General features: G+C 39.8%; 2 protein-coding genes across 5 annotated transcripts in view; both read right to left on the bottom strand.

Moving 5' to 3' along the window:
* Nucleotides 1-330: 330 nt before the first annotated feature.
* On the bottom strand, nt 331-5,301 carry LOC119741050. 2 transcript variants are annotated; one of them, XM_038216664.1, is made up of 3 exons: nt 5,208-5,301; nt 3,291-4,149; nt 331-1,864 (listed from the first exon to the last, which is right to left on the bottom strand). In XM_038216664.1, exons 2-3 carry the CDS (start codon nt 4,125-4,127, stop codon nt 1,178-1,180), a joined length of 1,524 nt encoding a protein of 507 aa, XP_038072592.1. In that variant the 5' UTR covers nt 4,128-4,149; nt 5,208-5,301; the 3' UTR covers nt 331-1,177. The 2 variants fall into 2 exon arrangements, with proteins under 2 accessions (XP_038072592.1, XP_038072593.1); XM_038216665.1 differs by having other exon boundaries at nt 5,175-5,282.
* Nucleotides 5,302-5,683: 382 nt separating this feature from the next.
* Nucleotides 5,684-18,541, bottom strand: part of LOC119741048 — a 41,307-nt gene continuing 28,449 nt past the window's right edge. For 2 of the 3 annotated variants that reach the window (XM_038216656.1, XM_038216657.1), the window contains exons 9-15: nt 12,669-12,783; nt 12,230-12,288; nt 11,724-11,864; nt 11,125-11,271; nt 9,655-9,774; nt 8,631-9,486; nt 5,684-7,767 (exon numbers count right to left, since the gene is read on the bottom strand). In XM_038216656.1, the coding sequence (XP_038072584.1) occupies nt 7,517-7,767; nt 8,631-9,486; nt 9,655-9,774; nt 11,125-11,271; nt 11,724-11,864; nt 12,230-12,288; nt 12,669-12,783 (1,689 nt within the window). In that variant the 3' untranslated portion in view covers nt 5,684-7,516. Of the gene's footprint in view, nt 7,768-8,630; nt 9,487-9,654; nt 9,775-11,124; nt 11,272-11,723; nt 11,865-12,229; nt 12,289-12,668; nt 12,784-13,469; nt 13,557-14,291; nt 14,401-15,029; nt 15,116-15,981; nt 16,069-16,755; nt 16,870-17,397; nt 17,592-18,391; nt 18,522-18,541 lie in introns of all 3 variants that reach the window. The other variant, XM_038216658.1, reaches the window with a different exon arrangement.

The raw sequence follows: 18,541 nt of genomic DNA, 5'->3' as shown, positions 1-18,541 counted from the left end.
TTTAATTAATGTTTCTAATTATGTTCAATTCTACAAACAACTGACAAGAACAATCTGTATTAGCCACAAGTTTCCAATTTGGTTGCATCAAATGTTTATTTGAATGAATATAATATGACCCAGAACAGTAATCAGGAGCATTGGAAAATGGAAAAGCATTATTCTTCTAGTAATGAATACATTAATGCATTCATGTACATGTACAATGTACATGTTTTCCTTCGAAATTGTAACTGGGTAGCATACACAGGTAACAATGTAACAATGATTTAATTGGAAAATAAATTGTTCCGACATGTGATGCAAATGCTTGAGCCGCCCAACCGCAGATTCACTTTTCCCAGAGTGTTTTTATTCATAAGACAATTGTTTTTGCTGGCATACATGTACATATATTTCTTTACTCTTTGACATTAAATCTAGACATCCAACAACTTTCTATGTGTGATTGTAACCGTATAGAAACCATACTCACCCTGCCTCACAATAAAAAAAAATACTAGGATAAAATATCAGCTTCCGACGACTATATGATCTACAATGCACAATCTGTATCTTAAGGTTGGCAATTACATTTTTTCAAAATTTTGTTTCAATAAATTCATCTTCTGATATCTCAGGATGTGAACTACATTTGCATCACTGAAATACGTAATGATAAACTTTCATAAAAATAAACAAACAAAACAACGGCGCTCTATTGTGATTACAAATTCTTTTTAACACTGAAAAAGTACACGTTTGCATGTAAATCTGCTTTTGAAAAATAACACATACAGTACGTGTAACGCCCTTAAAGTAGTGTTTGAATTTTAGATTTTTGTTAAATTTCCCACAACTCAAAAGTAAGCTTCAATATTGAGCACTAGCTGAAACCACAGTGATATTTGCACATAATGCTACAATATTTCTTCACTAATTTCAAAATATACGTAACTCAACATTCACATTACTTGTTTTCAAATGATTTAAATTTAAATAAATAGATCCACGAATTACAAGAAAGCAATTCTTAAGGAAATACAGAGCTTTACGATTCAGCCTTAGTCATATTTCAGTGGACACTCCACATACATGAATGGGTCATTCTATCAATGTTGGGTTCATTTGTTCCCCTGTCCCCGTTACATCTGAAAAAAATGTGAATGATTCAAGGTGATGGATCGTGCTTTCTCTGTCAGTGTGCATAATCATGTTCCTGAATCGGTTTCTTAGCTACATACTTAGCCAGCTCATTCAGAGTTTTGGTGAAGACAAAATGGGTTTGATCATCAGATGCTGGGATAGCTACAGGTATCCCAGGGCTACTGATTGGTGTGGATGAATCACTGACTGTAGGCTGGGCACAGATAGTGATTGGTGCAGGCTGGATGCACCTTGACGAAGTCACTGGAGTCAGCAACAAATCTGATGCACTTGAAACTTGCCCAGACAAAATGACCCGTAGCTGAGCATCAGGGGGTTGCACTGTGTTACCTGAGCTCAATGGCACTTCACAATCTTCCTCATTTTGGTTCACCAGTTGCTGATCATGTTCAGCAACATTTTCACATTGCGTTTCAAGTGACACACTTGATGATGTGTTACCTTGCCTTGATGTCTTCGCAACAACCTTTTTACTCTTGTTGGAAACTGTACGGCGCTTTTTGTTTCTTGGATGTTCAAGAAAATCGTCCTCCTCAGAGCTTGATGAATCTTGAAGACCTTCATTTGACTCGCTCTCTGAGTCTGTGGCAGCGGCTCCGGCTGGTGTGGGAAAGATGACTCTGATTCTGGTCTTTTCCATCGGTTCACAGACGTTTTGTTTAGAAAGCATCGATGTTAGCAATCTGGAACACTGACAGACCGATGTCGAAGTCTGATGCTGAAAAAAGGTGGTTTTTTTTAATAATTCACTGATGGAAAATTGCAGCAGCAAACACATTATACTTACATTGTATGCTCGTTCATTAACCCTAACCGCCCTGAATCCTTCAAAATTCTCTAAGTTGCCAAAGTGGAGGAATTTGGAGGATTGAGCTTACATGGCAAAAGTGCGTTTCTGATTTCGTAGGATGCACCTTGTGTTGTTTTTTGCTCGGCCATGCATAAATATTGATAGGCCTGGATTGTGCTTGAAATCCTCCGTATTGCTCCAGGATGTCACTGGCCAAGCCTCAACATATTAACAGTCACTGCTGCAGGATTTTGCAGGATTCAGGCAGTGGTCACCCCTCCACAGACTATATTCAAGAAATAATGGATGAGTTTGCAGGATTGCGGCTATATGCTACTTTTCCACGAGACCAATTGGAGGATTTTGCAGGATTGAGGCTTCATCCTCGCAAAAAGACCTACATGTAGGGAGCTAGGGTTAAGATCGTGATTGCTGCTGAAGTACATTGTAATGCTGTGGTCGAGTTCATCACAAGTCCTTCAGTCCCAAGTCAAGTCATCACACAATGAATTGTGACAAAGGCATTCCATTGTCAATGCTCATTTTCCTGTTAATGGACCGATCCAGTAAGCCCCTCCCACTGCGCACGTGGGCAAATTAACACGTGCTCCTCTCCAATGCCACACTGCATTTTCCTATGGCACGCATCATACGCATGTGCACGCATGTCAGACTTTTGTGCACGCATGTTGGACATAAATCACGGCTGTGATTGGTCAGAATACCATGGGGCGGTGCTTACTGGATCGGTCCATTGTGACTGGACTTGTGAAAGGACTTGTGATTCACTAGTGCCCTAGTGATGGACCTGCGATGGAATTAATTTAAACACTATGCTAAAGAGAAGACACATCAAACGGACTGCAAATTATGCAGTGTGCTTCATAATTAACAAGGATTCAAAATTCTGTACTTTATAGTGTAATTTTTTTGTGGTAACCAAAAAGTACCTTTGCTAAAATCACTGTCATAGAAACAGCTAATTGGAGGGCAGTGGTTATTGTAATTGACCTATTGTCATTTGCGAGTTAGCCATGCCCCTTAGGCAACCCTATGGAGTTTTGTACATTAATTTTTGTTTGTCTCAGCTTTTGCGCGTTCTGCGTCCATTTGTTGAACAGTATTTCACAAGCTGTGTTGACGCAATTCCACCGCAATTGGTCATTTGTATACAACAGCTCTAAAAACGTGTGTGTGTACAGAGCCATCTTTAAGTCATAAAATCTTGAGTCTCAAAGTTATCTCAAAATGAAATTTGGAAATTTGAAATGGCTGCTTTGAGGATTGGAAAAACTCCAAACTAACAGAGGATTGATAAACTCCAAATAAGATCATAAATTTACATGAACCCTACCTTGTTGCTTGTGTCAGACTGCGTCTCTGTAATGACTGCTTCATTCTCCTCCCCTACATGTGAGACCTTATATGTTCTATTGCACTGTCCAGCCAACACTGAACTTCGAAACATGTTGACTTTCTTGACGATGGTCTTGACTTGCCTGACGCAGTTGATACACATCCAACCTTGCTCCACCTCAAGATTGAGGTACTGTTTCAAGCACTCCTGCAGGTCAAGCCGACCTCTGTTACTTACGACCCGCTGGCCACTTTCTGAGATGTTCTGACAGGCAATGCATAGCCTCTTGGGTGGGCGGGGCTTGGGTTTGGTTTGGGGGATGATAGCCGTCATCGTTGTACTTGTGTTCGTGATTGGAAGATGTGGACTTGTGGAATACGGGCATGCCAGCACTACCTGGGGCTCGACTGTCAGGAGTGGAACAGGCCATCTTTCCACTGGTTTCAACTCACTCTTTGTTTTCTTCTTTTTATGTGGCGTTGGTTGAGGTCGTCTGATCAGGTCGGTGGGAGGTTCATAGCCCAGTTTCAGGATAGGGTCTGCGTTCTGTTTGGTGGGTTGTCCATCTGGGAAGTGGGCTGAGCAGACAGTGCTCCGTCCAGCCGGGTCTGGCTGCCAGCTCTCCCCATTTGGGTATTTACGATTGATCAGCTTCGTCCATCGCTCTCGACCCTTGAGATCCTTCTTGGTGGGAAATGGGAAGAATCGCAGGGGAGGTTCACACTTGCAGGGTCCAGTGCCATAATTGCAGCTGTGAACACTGCACCTGTTGGACTTTCCTCTGTAATTGATGTAAGAGCTGTTTCCACAAGTAGGAACTGCACAATACTTCATGTTGCCACCGCAAACATTGTACCTTCAGAGAAAAAGGAATATCAAGTGGAGTTCCTTATGGGGCCGATTGTAATCAAGAGTTATAGAAAATGTTGGAACGTCAATGTCCATTCAAAAGTTTGAACAAGTTATTTTTGTTTTGTTTTTTGTTTTTATAAAATTGTAAAACAGTCTTTAGCCTATTTAAATTTTCTACACTTTTCCTTCAATACATGTAGGTTGCAATGGAACTCAGCATAGAGCCAGTTAGCCCCACTAGTGTGGCTCAGGTATTGCTTGGGTGTGTTCAAAGCCCATACTGTTGTACGGCGCGGATCGGAGCACGTATCATTGAATGACACGAAACAGTCATTGATAAAGCGCGACTTGTTTTTCTTCGATATCGAGCAACGACGGTGACGTCACGTCAGACGCCCTCATTCGGCAAGTCGGGGCAAGGACTGAGCCTCACGGCAAACACATTGAGCTGTAAGTTTTCAGACTATTTTGCTGTTTTTTTCCAAAATGTTCGATGTTTGGGAACAATATAAGGGGTCTAATGGATTGTCATGAATGTGTAGATCAATCCAGGGTAACTGTCTCTCTCATTTGTATTCTCTTTACCGTTTTTTGGGGGGGTCTTTTTGTCCTCGCGTGGGTATGTACACTATGCTACTGTGAGTGTGACGCCGTCACCAAAGTATGGCAAATCGGTGGAGCGTTTGTATGGAGGGGTACCCGTAATTCAACGCTCCACTCAGTAGAGCTATGTTGGGGTTATTGTGCGCTTGTGCCGATCAGCCAATCAGATTATTACTTGATTATTTATGCCGAGTAGGACATCTAATAGTCGTCGGGTCAACGCCAATGGACTATACTGTGTCCATGCAGAATGTACTGACCCGACGGCTGTTCATGGCGTCGTTCATTAACTTCAGCTTCAGCAGATCTTGTACACAAAATCCCATCTAAACAAAATAATTATTCGAAACGAAAGATCTGACATTACCAGCCATTGGTTAGTCATGTTAGTCGCTAAAATAAATTTCAATACATAACCCTTCTTACTTCACTGTTATTCAAAGCAGAATGTTCTAGTACCTTTCAGAGGAAGAAAAACGGGGTAGTTCCAAACTAGAACTTCGGTGAAATTCTCGGCTAGCGGCTGGAGCTCGAGCAACATCGACGACCTATCGCAACAGCGCCACCAATAGTTAAACCCATTGTAGGCAATTTGAGATGTGTCCCAAACCACGGCTTCGTTCCCAGTCGAGGCTTCAAGAGATTTTAAACCCCTGACTTGACGCTGTTGCGCAGATGCATCATATTCAAATTTAGGCCAGTGTGTGCAGATTTAATATGTTTTTTGGACGTTGGAAGCTTCACACAGATGAAGCCGAAGCCATATATGCTGCCATAGTATGGAAAATGGCTTTATTTAACTTCCGCTGAACGTGTCCCAATCATATATAAAACAAAATTAACACAGTTAAAACCTTATATGACATTTTGAAACCATATCAGCTATTATTCTCGGTTGCTGTCTAAAATCAATAAATAAATCTGGTCCATTTAAATTCAATTCCAGAGAAATTTTGTTTATTTTCATAACCACAAGAAAGTTACATTCCACATTCCATCCCAAAAAAATCTTCACAATCAGTCCCAGGGATGATTAGCATAATACACATTCCAGCAAACCACTAAGCGTTTAAATTACATTATTTCAGAAGTTAATTAAGTCACTGAAGTATGTATAACTATAACATGTACATTAAAAGTTAGTTTCCATGCCAACCATGATAACAACTTTTGTTAGCAAAATATACAAATAAAATGTATAGTAATCCACACTTCATTAAAAATATAGAATTTCTTTTAAAGCTAATTAATATTTACAGCTTATAATGTATGTGTAAAACTAAGTTTTCTTTATTAAATATCTGTCGGTTGATTTACTGTGGACATATAAAACAGAGAACTTTTTCATTCACTCAGATACAAATGGATCACTTGATTTTGAGATTTGTTTTCTCTGTTTTAAGCAACAAATGTTCCCTGAAATCTTAAGAAGGGTGCATCATAACAACTAACTTGTTGAAATTTCAGCTACGGGATATGATACATTCTCAGAAAACATACGCTGGATTTCGTTGCTAACGCACCCTTTCTTATACCACCTTCAATGATTGTTTTCTTCCGAATGACACCATTTCAGGTGGAATGAATTCTCAGGGTATTAGATATAAGTTCTATCTTCACTTTCAGCAAGGATTTTCTCGTTAAAATTGGTAGGAATGTTTCCGGGTAATTGTGATATACATGTACATGTGCAGCTACTGCTAGCAATGACCAGTGATACCATCTTCCTCATAATTACGCTGTTTCCAAAATAATTAACACGACTATTCCAACCATTACTGACTGGCATGCTATTGATGAAGAATAAACAAAAACTGCCACACCATAGTAAATACAGTTGCCCACTGTTTTCATTTGAGAACCAACTAGTCTTCTGACCTACAACACATATTCATTAGGCCTCCGGCTGTGACATTTATTTGAGCAGAATACGAAAATAAATTTTCTAACTTGCCACGTTTAATACACTCTTATTTCTTTTGACACAGTTTATTCTCCTAAACAAACTTAAGGAATCTAAATTGGGAAAAAATGTCTCGAGTCAATATCATAAAAAGAACAAGAGATACCCATAACCATTCTTCAAGGAAGAAAGGACTTACTCTTTACAAATGCCAAATATTGGCCATATGCTATAAAAAAAACTCTGCCTTCTTAAGTTCTAGGGTATGCAACTACTTCTAGGTGAGAGAAGTCATTAACGTAAAATAGCTTGCCCAAGAACACAGGCACCATATCCTTGATTCACTTTGAGTCAAGTTGAGCATAAAATGGGAGTAAGTGGTACATGTTAACATGCTTCAGGAAGTTTTTGGAATTTTTTTTTGCATTTTTCCCTCCACTTTTGGATGTGCCGCATACTGCACCACTGCGGTCCATAATTCTTCACAGATTTCATGTCTTTTAAGAATCAGCAGCATAGCAAGGGTTCTCACCATGGGGGGGGGGGGGGGGCTGGATGTTACAGGTGGGAGTGGTCACCCAATTTCTGTTAAACCTGTTAACCATGGTCACTTATAGGATTAACAAATTTTCAGTGGGAGGGCGACAATTTTGTTAATGGGGGGGGGGGGGGGGAATATGCACCCTTGGCTACACCAATGCCAGGGACATGCACTTTAGTGTACAATAATTGTTATCAGTTCCAAAATTATGCACACCAAAGATAATCTATCAGCTTCTCCCAGAAATGCTTTATGTTTGGTTTTGAGTCCACTCTGCATACTGTTTATTTATAGTTCAAAATATACATATGCATGAGTCAAAGGTCACCCTGTGTCAGCTTGATCACAAATTGTTACTGGAGTCTCTTGATAATGGTCCAGGATGTGGGTGTAGGCAAGCAAGAACTGGCTGAGAGTGAATCCAAACTGACCCATCTGCAGGAAGTCTGGCATGTAGTCCAGCAGCATCATGATGTGATGGTAACCGTTGGCGACTTCCTTCACATCGCCATGGAGAAGGAAGAGTACCAGGGCATCCAGGAGGTCATCACCGCTCATCATGCGACTCTTCCCACCTATCAAGGGCCACAGGGGAAGACCAAGATTAGCTTTCTATATTCCTTCTCAGTGACATGTTTTGGGGATATTTGAAACCAGACAGTCCTCAGGCTGTTGTGTTTTTTTAGGCTGGGAATCTTACTGAATCCTCAACGAAAAAAAAATCCTTAACTCAGCAGGAGCCAGATGGCACATTGGTTTACTCAAACTGGTGTGAACAGGAAGAACAACCACGAAATCAAACGGATGGCTCAAGCCAGAAATCTTCTAATTTACCGTATTCTTACATTTTTCACAACTGCATGCTTACAAATAAATGCAAGAATACAGTAAATGAGAAGATTCCCAACTTGAGCTGTTCATCTGATTCTGTGGTTGCTCTTCCTATTTGCACCACTAGCTTTCTAAGACTTTCCAAAACCACGCTACCAGAGGTCTTTGCAGGATTTAGGGAGGTGCAGCCAATGCACAATAGACTGATCCATTTGGCCCCGCCCACTGTGCATGTGAGCAACAGCACATGTACCTCCCCAATGCCAAACTACGTGCATCGTACAAGCGTACATGCATGTTGGACTTTTGTTCACGCATGTCGAACATCAATCACGGCTGCAATTGGTCAGAGCATCATGGACGGGGCTTAGTGCATCGGTCTATTGCTTAACCTTTTTAGCGATGGATTTTGAAGGATACAGGAGGGTCCTATAAGGAGCAAGGATTTACCCAGTCAGTAAGTCATCTGAGGTCAAGAATCCTCAGTGAAGAGAATTTGTTTTCTGCAAGTTTGTCCAAGAACTTCTGGAGATCTTGTACTTGTGATTTGGGATACACTGAACCCTGATCATATTAGTTTTTTTTTAACTAAGTAGGTAATACTTACAAAATATAAGTCGTGACTGTTTTTCAGCAGTTGTGTTGACTTCCTGAATGCAACTAAACAGCCACTGCAGTTTAGACATGGGCACCGGGTATTGAAGTGCTACTCGGAAGCAATTGTAGGCTGTCTGAAACCTCTCCAGGAAGACCTTGCTGTTGGGGTTGTCCCTGCAGCACTTGTCGAGTGGATCCTTGGAGTCTGCAGAGGAGTGTCCAGCTTGCAAGGCTTCAAACAAGTCTCTAGTCGCGTCATCGTCCGTCGGGATGTTAAGCGAGACTCCCGAGTCACCGACGGAACTAATGATCGGGATGGACAGGGTCCTGGCATTGCTGTTGGTGTTGGGGATGTCAATTGGAAGTGAGAGGCTCTCACCAAATACAGAAGCAGCAGTCATGTGAGACTTCCGTTCCAGACTGCTCCATGTAGATGATCGCTCTGACAATGAAGCCTGTCTTGTGACCCACGTCAGATCGATGATCTCAGTGTTTCTGTGGGACTTTCTCAGACTGTCTGTCTTACTAGGGTCCTTCTCTCTTCGGATAACTTGGACTTTCTCATCCCCATGGACACTGATCCCAGATTCCAATCTCTCTCTGGATTTAGTCTCATCATCCTTAACATCCTTGGCTTCAGTTATTTTTACACCTGCTTCGTCCTCTTTCTCAAACTCCTTATTCAACTCTTCCGCCAACTGTCCTTCTTCAGCTGTGTCCACCGGGTTTTCTAACGTTGGTGACAGAAAGTCGGGAGCATACAGACCGAGAATGTTTAGAATCCACTCGTCACCCAATAAAATATCCCGGACAGTATATGTTGGCAGAGTGCTCTCAAGTTTTTTGGTATCTTCAGCATAGGCTCGCTGCAACATCAAGACAACAAAATTGAAATTTATCTCAACTTTTAAGGAACACATTGACAAAGTATTATACATTTTCTGTGCTAGTACTCATCAAAGTTTACCAGAAAAACAACTCAAGATTCACAGTGCTCAGCTCACACAGAAACACAGGATGTCAAGACTATGTACCTCATAAAGCCGCAAGATGTCGTCACTATGAGAAGAGAAGAAACGTCTCTCGTAACATGTCCAGAGTCTTGCAGAACATGTTGAGGGAACAGAATGGTCTTTAACTAGTTCGTGCACCACCTGTGAAAAAAAAGACTATGAGTTAGCATACAGCACTGTACCCAGGGAAAACACTCGATGTGACGTTAACAAAACTCTTAAGTTAAACAAGTATTGTTATTTCGTGTGCTTGGATACTGTAATGTCATTGGTCTAGGACGGCCACATGTCTGGACAATAAAAATGCATGTCACACACTGAGGGCGATATCGCACTGCATTCATTGCGCGTGCATGTGGAACCTGCCGACACGTTAGTTTTGCGCATAAGAACTGCAACGTCAAACGCTCAGTCTCATGTCCGGCAGGACATCAAAACCTTCAGTTATCAAAGGTAACATCGCAGTGATTTAATTTATTTCTCACACAGTAAGTTACAACCGTCTATGTTTTGGAGTTATTTGATATCACAAAACAATTGTTGATTACTGTGATGTGCGATATGACGTTTTTAACACCTGAGGGTGCATAACCTATGCACCCAGAGGGGGTTAGAAATTGTTAAATGTAGCCCATGAACGCATTTCTGTTTCAAAAAAATTCTTCTTTTTTTTGGCACTTAAACTAAAGCAACACTCGTTATTTTAGGAATGATCAGGCAGGCAGGGGAGGCGCAGACCAATTTGAATGGTAGGCTGGGGTGACAACAAGATTGCCAACAGACCATCCTTACTGGAAGATAGCCAGGAATGTTTCCCTGACCACCCAGCTGCCATAAACTGAGAAAGTGGAAGGGAAGGGCTGGAGACCATCTTACTACTGGGGTGCTGTTCAAAACAGACAGTCTTGGACAGTATGGGACAATAGGTAGTGAACTTTGTATTTGCTGCCGGATTTTACCAACAGCAGTGGCGCACCCAACAGCAGTGCCCCCCCCCCCCCCCCCCTCCGGGGACTTGAGCCCCCCGCCCCAAAGAGGTTGTCATTTTTTTTTTTTCTTTTTGTGTTATTTTTTTTTTTAGTTCCACGATTTGACCTTGGTGATATGTATGTGGCCTATTTTCAAGTAGTGTAATAGGGGTGTATAGGGGCACCACCAACGTACAAATAGTCCGTCCCCACCAAAAAAAACCCACATTTTTTTCTGCGGCCCAAAGTGTTTGAACAAATTTAACTTCTAAAAAAACAAAATTGTGAGCCCCCACCCAAAAAACCAAATCCTGGGTGCGCCACTGACCAACAGGACAATGATTTTGCCAACAGAAACGATTAATTGCATGCTGTCACATCACCCCCCCCCCCCCACACCTTCTAGCAGTGCCTGTGCAGGCTGGGATTGACTCATTCGATTTACCGTGGGCCAAGTTGGACTCAAACTGGGGGACACTTAAAGTTGAAGGTGAGGTTCACAATCTGACTCCCTAAGACTTACCTCCCTGAAATGCAGACAGACCTCATTCTGCAAGGTCTTGGTCAGTCCTTGGAAGTGAGTGGCTGGCTTTCTCTCTTTGATGCTCTGCCGCACACTGAGGATGTCTGGGGAAATTCTCAGACACGTGACATTGGCCGAATCCTCCACCTACAAGATTCAAAAGATAGTCAATTGTGTAAATGCAATGTTGGGAAACATCTGATTCATTTTCTTTTTTAATTGATTTCATTTATATCATTGGAAGTGGCCATTTTTTCAGGAACAAGAAGTGGGAAAGGGGACGGGGGCTGTTTGTCTGCAAGTCGTGCTCCCTCACCTGACTATCTATTATTCTTTGGCATATCATCCACTATTTCAGCAGTGGATGACTCCGTAATACATCATTAAGATGCAATGTTATTATCCTAAGAGGATGCTCCATCTAAATTAATCCATTTTGGGGGGTCAAAACCATTTCTTATTCATGTTTTATCTTTACCCTTATGTTTTCAAGCTTAACACAGACATTCTCTATGACATACAATGTACGATGTCATTCTAAAGCATTTTTCTATCATGTAGTCACTGTTAGATGATGCATTGATGGTCATCATATTTACCTGTGTGCATTGAAGAGGGAGTTTCCCCTTCCAGCTAAATGAGTTGGATCTAGGACCAGCCAGCTCTTTGGTGCAGTAACTACGAATCCAGTGAGTGAATTCACCATGCAGCTGGTGTATTACTGGGTTCAACTCCAGACTCTGATAATAATCAATCATATACTTTTGTATTAAAAGAGACAAAAAGTGTGCACAATAGCTTCTTTTGAGTGTTTACAAATATTAATATCAACAGCTTCTGAATTTGCAGTGCAATGACAATTTTTTTTTAAATGCCCAATTGTTTTTCTTCAAGTTTCAACCACTGAATTGGCAACACTGAAAGGCCAATTTTTATCTCTCAATACAAATTGATTTTTATTACAAATAAAATTGATTGAGACACTATTTTTTTCTCTTCACCGATGAAATTCTATTAGGATCAGTGTTGATTTTCATCCTTACATTATAAAAATAAATAACATTATAAAAAAATAAAATCTAAAATAAAATATTCATGCCATTACCTTTGCGACTTGGCTCTGTAATGTTTCCCATCCTTCAGGAAGTGACGATTCTCCAAGAACTGGAAAAAAGAAGAAAAACGACATTCTGAGATCTTTTTTCTCTTTTCATTTATCTTTTGCATCATACGTAGAAATTAAGTCAGGCATAAACGACACAGTTCTAAGCAATGTTTTCTTTGAAGACAGTGAGAAAGAAGTAATATATTACACAGATTTTATTTAACTTTGTTTAACAATGTGATAACATTATGAAGACTTCATGCTTTGAAGGAAAAAGTAGTGAGCAAGCATAGAAATGTTGGGAGAATATTAAAAAAAATAATATTGCAAGGCAAAATAATCGTCTGAAATGTTCAACTCAATTTCTAGAGGACTGTTTGAGGAAAAGTTTCACACTACAAAAACACATCCAGTAGTAATTATTTAAAAGGTGACATACCATCAGTGGGTCGTTGGGTTCCATCTGAGCTGATCTCAACACCTGTTGTCTGACTCCCTCGGGTAAGCTCCTCTTCCGTGTGAAACAAAGCCTCTCGTACACTCAGGGCACAGATCTGTGATTACACCACGTATGAAGAATGATATAGCCACATTTTGGGGGTCATTCATTTTGTACAGGAGAATGCTGCAGTAAGGTACATAAAGTGGGGTCTACCAAAGTTTGTTTCATTGAGGTTTCTTCTGCCAGTGTTTGATGTAATTGTACGTACAATCCAGGAGCTAAAAGCGATATTCATTTAGTATATTTAGTACAGCAGTGTTAGTTATCATGTCGTATATGTCAAATTACTAGGAAGATACAACAGGTTTGGAAAACAACTTTTACATTAGTTTGATGTCAACATTTGTTTTGAGGACAAGATTTATGCTGCTGTGTTACTGCAAACAATTGGATTTGGAAGAGGAAAGGAGATTTGCCCCCCTCACTCACCAACAAAAAAAAGAAGAAAGGCCAAAAAAACAGAAGCAAAGAAACAAGGCTCTAGGCCAATATAATAATTTTAATCAAGCATAAATTGCACATTAGCTACTAGGGTCTAAAACACAGCAATGTAGCCTACATTCCATGTCATCATGAACAGCACTCACAGGCGTCTAATGAGGTCCAGCCCATACCCCTCTCCCCCTGCCCCTTCTGACATTCACCAGGGTTGGTCTCAATATCTAGTGAGCTCCAAACCCACAAGCCAAATCCTTGGTGCGCCATTGTCACAGCTATGACATACAAGCTGAGACGTACCTTTTTTCTTTGGAGCTCTCTGAGTTCTTTGGTGTGTCCTTTCCAATCATCTTGAAGCTTTATATAGGCCAAATGCGTGTCGGATACCTAAATACACAGACAGAAAATCAGTCATTGTTTGTTGAATGTTCCAGGGGTTTTTTTTTTGGGGGGGGGGTTTGTTTGTTTGTTCGTTTGTTTTTTCTTCACCTATTATACAAAATACTGATTGTGTAACCTGCTGCATTACAAAATTCAAACAGGCCAGCCGATCCTGACAAGCTTGTTAATCAAAACATCTGAAATAGCTTGCAGGAGGTTGTGGGTTCGAGTCCCACCTGAACAAGACTGTGGTTATTTCTTCGACAGCATTGAGCATACAGTCCTCTTAAATTAATAATTAATAATAATTACTATTTACAAAGCACCTAATTATTTTCTAAAAACATGCTCCGAGGTGCTTACAATTAGAAGTCACATATACAAATAAATAAAAGTTCATTAAAATAAATAAGTCTGTCTTGTATAAAAAAATCTTTGATAAAGTAGATCATTGGGCTAAACACCCTAACAAATTACGTCTGAAATGCCTGTTTAAAATATACTTTCAAAGCTGATTTAAAAGCATCAATCAACACTGACTCTTGAAGATTGTTGTAGAGTGCCTTCCATAGTCGAGGAGCGACGACAGAAATGCTCTGTCACCAAATGTGGACAGCCTAGCATATGGACATTGTAACCTTGTTCTTTCTTATGATAGTCATAGTTTCCTGATAATAATTGAATTTACACCACTGAAGAACGAAACTAAAAAAAAAGAAGAAGAATAAAACATGATCATACCCTTTGCTCATCTGGTGCTTTACTGACTTTGAGCATTAATCCAACCTCTTCAACGACGTACAGCAACTTGGTGATGCGTTCAGCAACCCCATCCCTCTCTCCTCTTGCTCTGCAGAAGAAAGAAGACGAAGTCACTAATTCTTGATTCTTAAAAAGAGCTGCATCATCTTAAAAATAAGACAGTTACATGCAAAGAACAACAACAAGACAAAAGATTAGACATCACAGATAATGATCGAACTGGTGAAAAAAAGACAGATGACAAAGACATCGACGGTGAGGATGATGAAAACGAATGACCATTTTTATCAAAGTTGATGAACATAACAGTGATGACCATGCTGATTATTCAACAACAAAAACTTCAAAATATCCAAATATAGTAATGTTTATTGCCTTTATTGTTGTCATTTGTCTTTGTGTATGTTAGAGTTGGCATTGTTGTGAGATTGTTCTGAGTACTATGATGTTTGGGTTTGAATCGAGTCCAAGTATCTTATCTTTCAAGTACACTGTTGTGATTCCCGACTGAGTACTGGGCTTTTGGTACTTCAAGTCGTATTTTCAATTTTGAGGCACTTTCAAGTGAAGTCCAACTACTATTGAAGACCATGGAGAAGTAAAAGCATGGATTAAAAAGTACTCATGCAGTTTTCAGGTCTGATAGATGTACCAGACTAGTGTGGGTGCATTGTTTCTTTGTGCATCTGATTTGTTTGTTGATTTTTGTTTACTCACGTAAACAGCTGGCTGATGTAATGCCTCCCTTCTTTCTTTTTAACTTTCATTTTGGCTTCTTCAACTTTCTTCTGACAGGTGTCCAGCTAAAAACAATTGTAGTCAGAAAAATGTTTTATAGAATTAGCGGTTCTAGAATCATTATAAAGAGCTAGGGGAAATGTCCACACCATTTTTTAAGAAGCAATGTTTGAAGTGAATCTGGTTATCAGCTAACAAAAAGTCTTGTGATGGTTCACTTAGCAATTGTTGACTGCTGTGATGTGGGATATGACGTTTTGAACACGCGAGGGGGGCATAGTACTCGAGACGAAGCCTTGGGTGCTAGGCCTATGCGCCCTGAGGGTGTTCAAAACATCATATCCCACATCACAGCAGTCAACAATTGTTTTGTTATACCTCTGTCTTGCATTCTTTGGATTTTGATGTAAAAATCACCAGAACAAACACCAGTAAACACAACAATCATGACCGAACATCAATTAACTCACATGCATGTCGCGTGCTCGAAACAGCTGATCGTCTGCTAGTTCGCTGCTCCCACTCATGTGTGAAAACATGGTGAAAATAGCGTGGGTACCGACGATACAAGCATTTCACACCGTACATACCGTAGGTACAAAGTCATAGCACACTCCCTGTGGGACATACGTGATATCCCACAGGAAGTGTGCCATCATTTTTTTTATAAACTTAATACATGATCGTTCTAGGCCGATGAAAATACAGTATTTTAGACAGAGGCATAACAATGTTTGATAGAGGTTGTCAACTTGTTATCTTGGGGCATATATTTCCTTCCCAGCGGCTTTCTGTATACGCTTCTTGATCAAATTTGCCAATTGTTCATTGGTAACAAAAAAGCAATTAAAGTAAAAAGGAATTTTGTTTTGCAGTTAAAATATTCAATCCCTGAAAAACAAGAATTCACATTTATGACTCTGTCTCTTACCTCAACATAACCATATTTGAGATCAGCTTCCAGATGTTCACAAAGAAGTTTCAGAAAGGAGGTATTGCTGGATACTATTGCCGTTTCCTAAAGAAACGAAAAAGTCATTGATTGTTATTCTTAATCTTTTTACCTATTTTGGACAATTTCAAAACAAAACAATCTTGTGTTTGCTCTTTTCAAGTAAATAAAGCTGCAAATTTTCTAATAAAGGGAATGCATAATCTCAAATGAACTTTTTATTCTAATGCATGTTTTTGTATATTATCATCAATAATGTGAACAAGATTTGGTCTTTATGTAATACATGTACCAGTAATTGGCTCTATATAAACAACTTCTTAATAATAATAATAAATTCTTACAAAACGTCTAACTTATATCTTATACGAAAACACAATAAAGTACATTAAATAAAAACACAAGTTCTTAATGCGGAAAATGCTTGGAAAAATATGCAAATATAATTTTGCGAAGAGTGCATCCAGTTTTAAATGGAATAACTAACTGATTTTCCGGTATCAATGCCATTTACAAATTAAGTGAATTACATTTTTTTATAATAAAGTGTCAGTGGTATGAGGTGGCTTATACTTTAACTAGGTTGTATCTTGCATCCTACTTGTATGAGCCTGGTGGATTCAGAGCTGTACATGTACATTCCAGCCACTTTAAACTGAAATGGGGCTTGTTGTCATTTTGTTGAAGTACAAATTAAAAGTGTAATTGATTGGATTTTGTAGGATTTAGGGAGCATCAGGGAGTTTGACTAACCGATTGTAATTGTCCACACATGTCTTCCCTCCATTGTCTCAAAGTCTCCTTGATTAGTTTTCGTTGCTCAGACATCTCGTTAATCTTGACATCAAGGTCTTGTAAGATTTGTTTCTGTAAATAAAAATGCAAATAATTTCTCTTTTATTTGTGAGTATTCTTTGTTGTTTCCTACAATAGAATTAAAAAGAATCAAGAAGCATTTCAAAAAAAGGAAACGTTTTAAAAGATCCGCAGCTGTTATGAACTCTCGATCTGCCAAGTACCACACAGAAAGAAGCCACAACACTGCAACACTGTTGTTCATGTAGGAATTACATACACTTCTCTGTGATGTCAAGATACTAAGCTTGGGCAACATGTCAGAATTTAATTATAAATTCAATTCCATTCTTGGAATCAAAATCGTTTTCATAGAATCAATGAAATGTACCTTTAGAAGCCAATTCCAATTGCTCTAGGAACAGATCTAAGATTTTGCAATGTCGTCAAATCATAGTACACTCTGCAATTCTCATTATGTAAAACTCAGCTTCACATGATGTGATTGCATTAATTTCCCAAAATAAACCAACAACCATCCTTAGCTATATATTGCGTCCTCTTTAGCCCACATACACAGAGTCAATAGTATACAGTTACCTGATTGGTCAAGGCCTTGGTCACATGTTCTTTGTCCTCTGAATGCAGCTTTATGATTGGTAGAATGTAAACATGTAACAGGTGTAACAGATCCACACTATCTTCATCATCCTGTCTGACTAAGATGCGTTTAGCAAGGTCTATCCCTCTCTGCATGTCCACATCCGGAAGGTAAAAGTCTTCATTCAGAAGACCTGTCAAAGAAAGAAAGAAATTGAACTCATTCTTTGCAGCAGCTGATGTACATTTAACTTAAAAACATGACTCTTTTTTTGTCTCAACTGTTATGACAGGTATAATGCAGTTATCAACTACATGTACATTTTTGAACGAGAAAATGTTGTAGGAAAAAGCTATTCCTGTCCTAAAAATGAATTTTCCAGTTCTGCAAGTACACCGGCATGTAAAATTGCACAGCGATGAAATCAAGCCTACACGTATATAGACAAATTTGAGGTCACTCAGAGAGACTTGACTTAAGACTGCACGATTGACTTGTGATTGACTTGTGATTGACTTGTGATGACTTGTGACTGACTTGTGATTGACTTGTGACTGACTTGTGATGACTTGTGATTGACTTGTGATTGACTTGTGATTGACTTGTGATTGACTTGTGATGACTTGTGATTGACTAGTTCTTCTTATCGAGTCCACGTCACAAAGGTAAATTCGGTTCAGCCAACGCCTAACACATTTCTCTGCATCTTCATTGTACAATGCAAGGTCGGCAGCTGTGCAAGGGTGTTGTAGAAGAGGGCATCTCAAAAGGTGCTCCATAGTTTGTGGCTCTACGCCACAATCACACATGGTATCATTGGAGGAACTTTATCCCCACTTGTTGAGTGTCACCTTGGCTCTGCCAACTCTAGTTCTCAGTTTGACTAGTGATGACTTGTGATGACTTGTGATTGACTTGTGATTGACTTGCGATTGATTGTGAGGACTTGTGATTGACTTGTGACCTGATGACAACTCTGGTTGAATCACTTACATTCATGGGTGTGCTTGCAGCGTTGGTATCTCTCTCCCATGGTCCTTTGTGTGCAGTTTCCACGGCAACACGTCGTCCACTGGATACTGTTTGTGATGAAGTCAATGCAGATTGTGTCAACCACCAGTACCTACGGTAAACCAGAATAAA

The sequence above is a fragment of the Patiria miniata genome, unplaced genomic scaffold (assembly GCF_015706575.1).
Source record: "Patiria miniata isolate m_02_andy unplaced genomic scaffold, ASM1570657v1 HiC_scaffold_5, whole genome shotgun sequence".
In the NCBI taxonomy this organism is placed as follows: domain Eukaryota; kingdom Metazoa; phylum Echinodermata; class Asteroidea; order Valvatida; family Asterinidae; genus Patiria; species Patiria miniata.
This window is presented reverse-complemented; position numbering and strand designations above follow the sequence as displayed.

Bases quoted from the DNA above. Each gene is read 5' to 3' on its own strand.
- LOC119741050 (XM_038216664.1), bottom strand. From the start codon at position 4,127: ATGAAGTATTGTGCAGTTCCTACTTGTGGAAACAGCTCTTACATCAAT. The intron at 1,865-3,290 runs GTAGGGTTCATG...ACCTTTTTTCAG, and splicing joins AGTCTGACACAAGCAACAAG to CATCAGACTTCGACATCGGT.